Source organism: Sinocyclocheilus anshuiensis, unplaced genomic scaffold, assembly GCF_001515605.1.
Source record: "Sinocyclocheilus anshuiensis isolate Anshui unplaced genomic scaffold, SAMN03320099.WGS_v1.1 scaffold538, whole genome shotgun sequence".
NCBI lineage: Eukaryota > Metazoa > Chordata > Actinopteri > Cypriniformes > Cyprinidae > Sinocyclocheilus > Sinocyclocheilus anshuiensis.
This window is the reverse complement of record NW_015544166.1, coordinates 125,480-135,377: the sequence shown is the minus strand read 5'-3', so window position 1 is coordinate 135,377 and position 9,898 is coordinate 125,480. Positions and strand designations below refer to the sequence as shown.

The 9,898-nt window shown below is 37.1% G+C and overlaps 1 protein-coding gene across 3 annotated transcripts; it reads right to left on the bottom strand.

The window, feature by feature from the left end:
• Positions 1 to 843: 843 nt before the first annotated feature.
• LOC107695875 (ATP-dependent DNA helicase Q1-like) lies at positions 844 to 8,943 on the bottom strand. Of its 3 annotated transcripts, XM_016495955.1 has the most exons (16): positions 8,458 to 8,532; positions 8,088 to 8,138; positions 7,435 to 7,653; positions 6,668 to 6,847; positions 6,468 to 6,574; positions 6,200 to 6,398; positions 5,958 to 6,124; positions 5,790 to 5,865; positions 5,228 to 5,376; positions 5,031 to 5,148; positions 4,530 to 4,668; positions 4,198 to 4,289; positions 3,883 to 4,099; positions 3,657 to 3,786; positions 2,245 to 2,384; positions 1,481 to 1,554 (listed from the first exon to the last, which is right to left on the bottom strand). In XM_016495955.1, the coding sequence occupies exons 1-15, from the start codon at positions 8,459 to 8,461 to the stop codon at positions 2,268 to 2,270; spliced, it is 1,965 nt and encodes a 654-aa protein (XP_016351441.1). In that variant the 5' UTR covers positions 8,462 to 8,532; the 3' UTR covers positions 1,481 to 1,554; positions 2,245 to 2,267. The 3 variants fall into 3 exon arrangements, with proteins under 3 accessions (XP_016351440.1, XP_016351439.1, XP_016351441.1); XM_016495954.1 differs by lacking the exons at positions 2,245 to 2,384; positions 8,458 to 8,532 and adding an exon at positions 8,686 to 8,943 and having other exon boundaries at positions 844 to 1,554; XM_016495953.1 differs by lacking the exon at positions 2,245 to 2,384 and having other exon boundaries at positions 844 to 1,554; positions 8,458 to 8,526.
• Positions 8,944 to 9,898: the final 955 nt, after the last annotated feature.

The following is a 9,898-nucleotide window of genomic DNA, read 5'->3' as shown; positions in this document are numbered from 1 at the left end:
ATAATGGCTGCTGAAAAAAAATAGTTCATAAATTAAAATTAAAATGGTTATTTAAAATTTAAATATTTCACATTATTAATGGTTTTATTGTATTTTTGATTAAATAATAACTTATGCTAAGCTTTGGACTTCTTTAAGAAACACTGGAAATTTTACCAATCCCAAACTTGAACAGTAGTGTATGTTCAAAAATGTGCAATTTCATTAACATTTACTCAATAATTGCAGTAAATGGCATTTCAAAACCGCTTTCACTGTATTAGACCTCAACCACTGAGGGTCTCATTATTGCTATTAATGCATTGCTGACAAAAATAAGCAACAACTAAGTAACAAAAACACAAGTCACATTTTTTTTAAAATATTTTCTATATTTTCCTGTCATTGATTTTCTTTTGGTCAGTTGTACATATGCAATTGAATATACTATGTCAAAAATAACAGACGAGTGACATTTAAGGAAGGTTTGCAATACAAATGTACTATTTTGCCATGTTCCCAACATTACCAAAGTGATTACAGACTAAATAAAAAAAAATTAACTAATAAAAATATAGACTATTAATATATATTATTATTTTTACAAAAAAATACCTGTCCTTACAGATTATTTTATTTCATTAATGCAACATTGTCTCTAAAATCCTAAGCAATCAAGTTTAATTAAATGAAATCCAACACCCAATCATGGTTCTTAGAAATTGTGAATTATAAGGGTCAAATTGTAATTATCACCTTTTAGAGAGTAAGATTAGTCTTAGTAATTATCGCTATAGCAGTTACAATTGGCTATTTTTCATCTACAATGACTTAAATAACATGACTAGAAGTGTTTTTTGTCAAAACCAACAAGTTTATTTCCCCAAAAAATTATTTACATCTTCAAACTACTAAAAAAAACAAAAAAAAAACAGGCTTATGCAACAGAAATCAGAAAGGGAACATAATTCACTGTATGAGTTTCCTCCTTATACTAACACGAGTCCATAAATTCCTGGCACCTCTGGCTATGGTCGTCTTCGATGGGAAACGGAGGCTTTTGAAGGGCTCTCTCATACACCTCAGCATCCCAGGCTGGGAGCTTTGCAAGTGCTCATGGGAAATGTAGTTGATCCGTCTTAACTGTTTGCTATAGTAACTGTGCAGATGGTGTAGCTCCTCCACAGCAGCTGCAGAGATGATAGAGAGCTCAGAGGGAGTGCTAACCAGATCCGCCTTCGCCTGGTCAGCATTAGCAGCGCAGTTCTGCGTTAACGGTTGTTTTTGCCTCCTTTTTGGTGATGAAGATTGCTGTTCGGGGGAGTTTTTAAGACCTTTCTCTTCTTCACTTTCATAATTCTGTTCTTCTACAAGATTGACCTCAACATTAACCTCAAATACTGGGGTTGGCTTTATATACTCACTTGCTTCCGAAGCAAGACTTTCAATGTGGTTTTGAGCAAGTCTCTTCTCCGTGTTTTGGTGATTCTTATGGATTTTAGTTTCGTTATGCCTCTGAATGGACACGTTGGACACATCGATCAAGGCTGTCTCAGCTTGCTCTTGTGTCTCATCCTGAGGAAAGAGAAGAAGAAATTACTAGTTTTACTAGTATTACTAGCAGAGCTGTCTTTAAGAGAAATGCAGAGCTAGAGAGGGGATTAATGACACGTGCAAAGCATTAAAGAGACAGTTCACTCAAAAATGTAAATTCTGTCATTATATACTCACCCTCCACTTGTCCCAAACTCACTTTCTTCTGCTGAACACAAACAAAGATATTTTGAAGAATGCTGGTAACCAAACAGTTGGCAGTAGCCATAGACTTCCATAGTATTTTTTCCCCCCAGAATGGACGTCAATTGTTACCATTAACTGTCTTCAAAATATCTTAATTTGTGTTCAGCAGAAGAAAGTCATACAGGTCTGGAACAACTTAAGGGTGAGTAAATGACGACAATTTAAATTTTTTCGTGAATTATCCCTTTAAGATTGTTAGTTCCAATTGTAATGTTCATTTTGTCGACAACACAACATGCAAATCAAAACACCATGGAATAGACTAAGCATATTTCATAGCCAAGAAATAATATGTGAGATTTGATGTGGATGCAATAAACATCATAATAGGTGACTAGCATAAACATGAGCACAAGCAAGAAAAAAAGACAAAGTGGTAGATGTTTCCCTCATTAAATTCTTGAGTGTTTCTTAGGCAATGTCTACATGCTTTTGTTCTGTGAATATGGAATAAATGAACTGTACTTTTTGGTTCTTCTCCTTAAGAACTAGGGAAGAGTCTTGACTTTCTTGGCCACTGATTTTTTGTCGTCACTGTCAGCCGGTCTCTTTCCCTCTACTTTGGCACTACTTTTCTCCCCAGCACTTTCTGACACTTTCTTTACCTGTGGGGCGGCACAACAGCTCTTTACCTGTCGTGGGCACTATAAAAAAGTCATTTGAATAGGTTGGCACTAGAAACTGTAGGAACACAAGAGATACAAGGGGTTACTGCATGTCCAATGAGGGATCATGTAGCTGAAGTGACACCTCCAACAGAAAAGGTTTTACTGATGATGGGAAAACGCATGTATTGCATGTTGTACACAGAGGGCCGCTGTTTGTAGCTGGGACAGGGTTGTTAAGAGCATTGGTTCCCAACCCTGGTCCTGGAGGCACCCCAACACTGCACATGTTGCATGTCTCCTTTCTCTGACACACCAATTTCAGGTGTTGGAGGTCTCTACTAATGAGCTGATGACCTGAATCAGGTGTGTTTGATTAAGGAGACATGCAAAATGTGCAGTGTTGGGGTGCCTCCAGGACCAGGATTGGGAACCACTGGTTTAGAGGGTGATAAATGCATCATCTCTTTAATTATTAGCATAATCTGTTATTTAAACTGAAAGGAAGTCCAGTTTGGTTTTGCATCAACTGGGCCACACTGAAATTCTGAAATCCCTCACAATATTCTTTTGGAGTGGTTTTCTCTGATTTCTCTGCCTTCTTGAGCTTTTCTAATCATAGAAGCTTAGAATAGAAGTATAAGTCTAAAATAAATAAATTGTAACTAATAGTTGAAAAACAGTAACTCATTGTGTGGAAAAGATTTCCTTGATTTAATTCCTTGTTTAACTGCACAAACTATTTTCAAGAGTAGTTTGGTGTTAAAATTGCAATGTTGGAAATCAAACCAAGCAAACACTTCATGAACGTGTTAGTTACTAGTTACTAAAAAGCAATTTAACTAAGTGAACTGTGATGTAGCCCTCAAACACTCTGATGGCATCTACCTGAAACACAATAAGACTGGAAGATAAAGATAATAAAACAGATAAACACAAAAGATCAGCAAATACTAGAGACCAAAGGCCAGATTCAATACATATACACATTTGATACACAACACTGAATTAAACAAATGTTCAGTTAAAATTCAGCAAACACAATAAATATTTGTATTACCAAGTAGCGTAACTGTAACAAAGAAAAGAATCAGAGGATTTTTGTATTGAATCTGGCCAATTGTCACTACTGAAAGAAGTTCAGGAAAGTATTGGCACTCATACAACCATTAGGAAAATTTTAAATCTAGAAATTTGCTAGAATCTATGAAAAAACGGGACTGCTTGCATATGAAATATGAAAACTTCTGCTGAATTTATTGACTGACTTACAGTAGCGTGTGACATCACTCTCCTCCTCATCTTCATAGTGATGGAGTGATTGTCATTCTTCAGGAGAGCTGCCTTACGGCCCAGCTTCAGGTAGAAGTGGGTTGTGTAGGGAGTGAAGCTAAAGTCCTCACTTGTGAATGAAAGAGAACAGAGTTAAAGAACAAAACTAAAACGGCAAAGTAGCTTATATAGTTCTACTTAAGCCATCAAACCGGTCTGAAAATACCTGAAGTAGCCATGCAACAAAAGGTGGATGATAACGGACTCCACTTCCAAGCGTGACAGTGACGTGACCTTTATCGTTTTGCGATGCTTAGCGGGCCCTTTTCCCAACCAAGCATCACAGACTTTCAGAGGGGTCAACTTTTCATCCATAGAGCTGGCCATTTCTACTATCGTAACAACATCTCGAGCATGTTTGGTGATGTCCATTGTGATGTAATCTGAATAAAATAAATAAATAAATCACACCATTTAATAATTCACCCGATTGAAAACTGGTAGAGTTAGGTTGGTAAAAACGTGTGTGAGAGACTCTTACCGTTGCCGTGCCGACAAACATCACACATTTGGTTGCACTCGTCATCATTCCAAACTTCATCAAAATGAATGGCCATCATAGCACGACGACACCTATATTATACATGAGTCATATCTTATAAATATACTACCCTAAAATAAACAGTCATATAACCAACAGGCCACATGAAGTTGAAGTAATGTATAAAGTCTGGAGTTTTTGCAGTCTAGCCAGTCTGATGACAAGTTGACAGATTTCATGTAAAATTGCTTAGTATATGAGGCAGAGAAGGCCCTTGTTTCAGAATCCAACACAACAGTGGTATCCTACATATTCTGTGTATTTTGACTCACCGGTCCACATTTTGACAATATGCCACCATATTCTGTAGCTTCTGCTGCCCAGTGTTCTCCATCACAACCATTGTGCTTATTCTGAAGATGTCTGCAAACCCGAAGAATACAATACAGTCTGCTGAGCCATCATCCCTTCCTGGAATAAAAATAAAATTAATGAATAAAGTACAGACATTACTTTTGGATTTCATGCTAATGTAAATATTTCCATCTGCATTGCAGCATATATCAGAGTAAAACAGATTATATCAGCATATTGTATCAGAGTAAGACAGATTATTGAATTCTGTTTTAAAATGTAGGGCTTGTTCTATCCATCAGTTGTTGACTGGATGGAGGCTGATCTGAATGCAAGAAAGGGGCAGGGTTTAAAAGGACAAAATGACTGGAGAAGTCTGGCACCAAATTATGACATTTTTATGAAAAATTGCGATCTCAAAAAAAAAAAATGCAAAAAGAAAAAAATAATAAAACGTGCGTGGATGAATTGTTGCCTACCTGCACGTCCACTCTCCTGATAGTAATTTTCGATAGATTTGCTGATGGTGTGATGGATAACAAATCGAACATCTGCCTTGTCAATGCCCATCCCAAAAGCCACAGTGGCAACGACCACCTACACAGACACAAACATTACATTACAGGAGGGCAATTACAAAATCAGGCAACAACAACAGTGGCTCTGTAGGTGCAACCTGGATCTTCTTGGAGGACCACCGCTGATGCACCAGAGACTTGTCTGAAGGCTCCATGTTGGCGTGGTACGGCTGAGCAAGAATGTTTCTCTTCTGCAGGTCTGTAGCCACAGCTGCTGCATCCTTCTGGGAGAACACATACACAATTCCTGCAAATATAACATATATTGTACATTTTGTTTAAATGGTTTTCAAATAAATACTGAAGAATTTGTGACATCTAGAGCATAAAGGCCCGTTCACTCCAAGAACAATAACTATGCGAGCATCAGTCCCAACACATGATAACTTTGTTTATTATGGTCGCACGCTGCTGTTTTGTTGTCTGGCACTCTAAATGCTGAAGCCCTTTAAAGGCAATTGCATTCTGCTTGGCAGTCAATGACTTCCATTGTTCATCAGCTGGAAAAAGTCAGTCAGAAAGTGATTCCAATGATATTGTTCCTCTGTGTGTTTAAGTGGACATCCCTATTCTCACAGGAGTAGAACAATTATTAAAGCTTTATAGTTATCGTTCTCGGTGTGAAGGGAAATTTACCCTTTAGTAATTAAAATGATTTACCTGATTGGTTTTTGTATCTTTCTCTGATCAGTTGTGCAATTTGGTCGGTACAGTCTTCGTTATCTTTAAAACGAACCTGTAGAAGTAAGAGGACAAATTATTCTGATCTGATTGGCTTATTCTGCACTTTTCTAGCAGCGATATGAGCTAAATAATTGATAAGCATACCTCATAGTAAAGGTTTGGTCTGTTGAATGGTGCTGTCAGAGTGATGGGTTCTTGAACACACAGAATCTTCTGGCAATCTTTAAGAACGTTGCTGGTTGCTGTGGCAGTCAGTCCGACCAATGGGACTTTGGGGAACTGGCGCTTTAGGATACCCAGGAGCTTGTAATCTAAAAAAAGGAATAAATGACAAATTCAATCATGGGATACGATCTTTACGCAGTCAGGGTGAAACAGAATCTCACCTGGCCTGAAGTCATGCCCCCACTGACTGCAGCAGTGAACTTCATCAACAGCGATGTGTGCCAACAGACCCATGTTGTAGGCTTTGTCGAGTTTGGACATCAGTAGTTTGCTCTTGGCGATTTTCTCTGGGGTTACATAGAGCAACTTGAAGGGGTTGTTTTTATCTATCATCCCTGCCAAGACACGCTTAGAGTCCTCCTGCAGATGAACATAAACATCAGCATCGTATGTGACTCCAATCTGTCCAGTACATCCGACATACTGTACCTTTGTACTGGAGGCATTGAGAGTTACTGCTGGGACATCAACAGACTTCAGATACATCAGCTGATCCTCCATTAGAGACACCAATGGGGCGATAACTAATGTAAAACCTGAGAAATGCAACCATACAAAGACATGCACAGGAATTCACATTAGAGTACTCAAAATTCATTCTTCATTAAAATGTGTGTGCGAGCATGTACCCTTAGAGCAGAGGGCTGGCAGTTGGTAACACAGGCTTTTTCCTCGTCCAGTGGGCATTACCAGGAAAAGGTCTTTCCCTGACATGCTGAGATTTATGGCCGCCCGTTGCAGGGGACGAAAATTGGAGAGCTGGAACACGCTACACAGCTTCGCCTGAACTTCTTTAGACCATGAGAAATCTGGTGACAAAGCAACAAAAATAAAAATTACACAGATTGCTCATTATTTCTCTGTAATTTCACTTCATCACACAAAACATATACCTTTAACAATAAATACTATTGTGGCTAGACTGCTCAAAAATTTGGAGTTGAAGATTTTTTTTCATGTTTTTGATAAAAACCGTAATAACGTAATAATATTACAACAATTTAAATATTTTAAAATGTAATTTATTCTACATTTTCAGCAGCCATTACTCCAGTCTGCTGCTCTAGAAACATTTCTTATTATTATCAATGTTGAAAACAAGGGGTTTCTTGTGGAAAATGAGACCATTTTTCTTGGGTTCTTTAATAAAATGAAAGTTCAAAAGAACAGCATTTATTTTAAACAAAAATCTTTTGCGACATTATAAATGTCTTTGCTGTCTGATCATATTAATGTGTCATTGCTGAATTAATTCCTAAGATTTTTACCCTCATTCACCTCAAAATTTTCTTCTTTGCCACAATCACCTTTGTTTCAAAGCTGCTTTGAAACAAAATGCATTGCGAACAGCACTATACTAGTTATTTTAACTGTGATAACTGTGAATGAGTGATACCTGACTCCTCATAGTGCTCTAGGTCCTGTTTGCTGAAGGATGGTTTGGGAGGTTTGCTGGATCCAGAGGGCTGGGCCGAGCTGCAGGCTCCCTCCAGGTTCTGCAGGAGTTTGTTTTTCCTGGAGTTCAGCTTCGTCTGTTTCTCCAGCAGCTCAGAGATCTGCAGTTCCACCATCTCCAACTCTGCCTCCACCGAGTCCAGTTCTGCTTGAGAATCATCTGCGAAGAACAGGACTTACTTGAGTCTCATCCTCTAACTAAAAGCCTGTGTGCATTTATTAGAGAGCATGTAGCTTTTCCATGTACTCATTTTCTACAAAACACACAAGCCCTTAATAGTATTCCCTTGAGATTCAAGGTTCCACTGCTGCATAATAATTCCCTGTGTCTCTCACCTCTGCATCTCTAATGAGCTGAGCTTCACAGAGAGATGTAATGATAAAAGTCACACCAGTATGACTATGTTTATCTGCCTCGCTCCTCAAGGGAGCATTAGGAACCATCCTGACAGTCTAATGCATGTCCTCAAATGCATACTTTTCACTTAAAAAATATATTATATAATAAACATGTTTGTATTTACATCACAAATAACTAAGTGTGTATAATAACAAGAGTGTATATAATGAATGTCGAAAACAAGAGACACTCACCAAGATTATTCGCCATTTTATGCAGTTCTTCAAGATCACAGATGAGGATGACTGTTGGAGACAATAAATCAGTATTTTTGCTTTCTTTGTAAGTACAAATATATAAATAAAGAAGTTTTGAGAGACTATACATTGAATCAAGTTTTTTTTTTCTTCACAGGAAAAGTGTCATTCTAGTTTAAAAGCATAAACCAACAATTCTGGGAGTTTTGCTTTGTGCAGTTTAGCTTTTCAAATAAAATTGGCCTGTTTTAAAGACGTTCAGATATATTTTTACTGGAAAATAAGACTAAAACACTAATTATTAAAAATATTTTGTCATAGTAGATGCATTATTTCAACAGTATAGTATCTTTTATCAATACGTTACCCATTAAGACTGAAGGCAATGAGACCTGCCAGCCATTTTCATGCAGAATCTTTATTATGACGATTTTGCTTGACGCAAGAGTTGCATTGAATAATAGACACAAGCAATGGAATACACATATGCCATGTTTCTGAACGACTCAAGGAGCAAAAGCGCGTCATGAGTCACGTTCAACATTTATGAATAACACACCATTTGTATGGAAACGCATTTCTTCTGGTAACTCACCCCTGAGTGATCATAAGTCTGTTTCTTTTCACTTTCTCTTGTTTGCACCAGATGAAGCCCTCGTTGCCCCACGCGACCATTAACCGGGAAACCGACCAATCACGAGACTGAAAATACAAGAGTCCAGACTAAACAAGAGTCTTGAGCAATAGAAAAATAATCCTCCTGTACTCCTATCACAAATACTGATTAACTACGACTAAATGTAATCATTTATGCGTTTCAAGGAATATTTATTGTGGGTAATGTTAGTACATTGGTTTTAAGTAAAGCATATTAGAAATGATACACACCGTCGGCACTGTTAAACATAAGAGACAAGGAAGTGGATTTTTATTTTTCAAAATAAAAGTCAGTGTATGGTGTTGTGAATGACGTGAACAGTAGACAATAAATTCTTGAAAGCACTTATTACACGCTCACTAGTTTATTTAATGTCCAGTGGGTATACATGAGAATTCTGGCAAATACTGCCTTTTTCCATGAAAGTCATGCTCATTTTTAAATGTCAAGTTAAAAATAATAACTTGCTCCATCTAGTTGTTTCTGAACCAAAAACACACCCTGTACCTGCATGCAGTTAAGGTAAGTGGGTGAATATAACAGTTTTTCTCAATAGCTTTTTTATTATTATCAAAACAATAGCTTCAGATCTCTGAACAATTAGTTTCTTCTTCACACCAGATCTGAATTTGTTATTCATTTAAGCAAATTGCATATGTTTTGGCACATGCATACAAAACAGTAGCTACAATTTGCACAGTAACCAAACCACATGGCTTGCTGACAAAAACTGATGCAACTGTCACACTCTTCACTACTTTTAAACATTGTCATCACATGCAAAATCATACATTCAGTTATCAAAATCTGCCAGACATAAATGCAAATGTGAATTTATGTTTACAGTATATGTAACACATTACTACAAAAACAACTGTTCTGTATACATTACAAATGTGCCTAATCTATCACATTAAACTTTTACCTACTGTTGAAATCTGTATCTAAAAGCTTAATGTGATACAATAGCATTCAGCTAGACAAAACTGTCTAAGTATACTGTGTAGTATAGTAAGCAGTGTCAAGAAAAAAGTAAAAACAAAAATTAAATGTGTATAAAGCACAAAAAAATGCATGAATAATGAAGCATGAATTAAATGTTTTGGGGGAGTTAATGCATTTTGTAGACATGTAAAGAGTCCCATAAAAC

Excerpts from the sequence above, each read along its gene's own strand:
- LOC107695875 (XM_016495953.1), bottom strand. Across the intron at positions 6,848-7,434 it reads AGAGCACTATGAGGAGTCAG|ATTTCTCATGGTCTAAAGAA; the intron begins GTATCACTCATT and ends CTTTGTCACCAG. Across the intron at positions 6,399-6,467 it reads TCAATGCCTCCAGTACAAAG|GAGGACTCTAAGCGTGTCTT; the intron begins GTACAGTATGTC and ends GTTCATCTGCAG.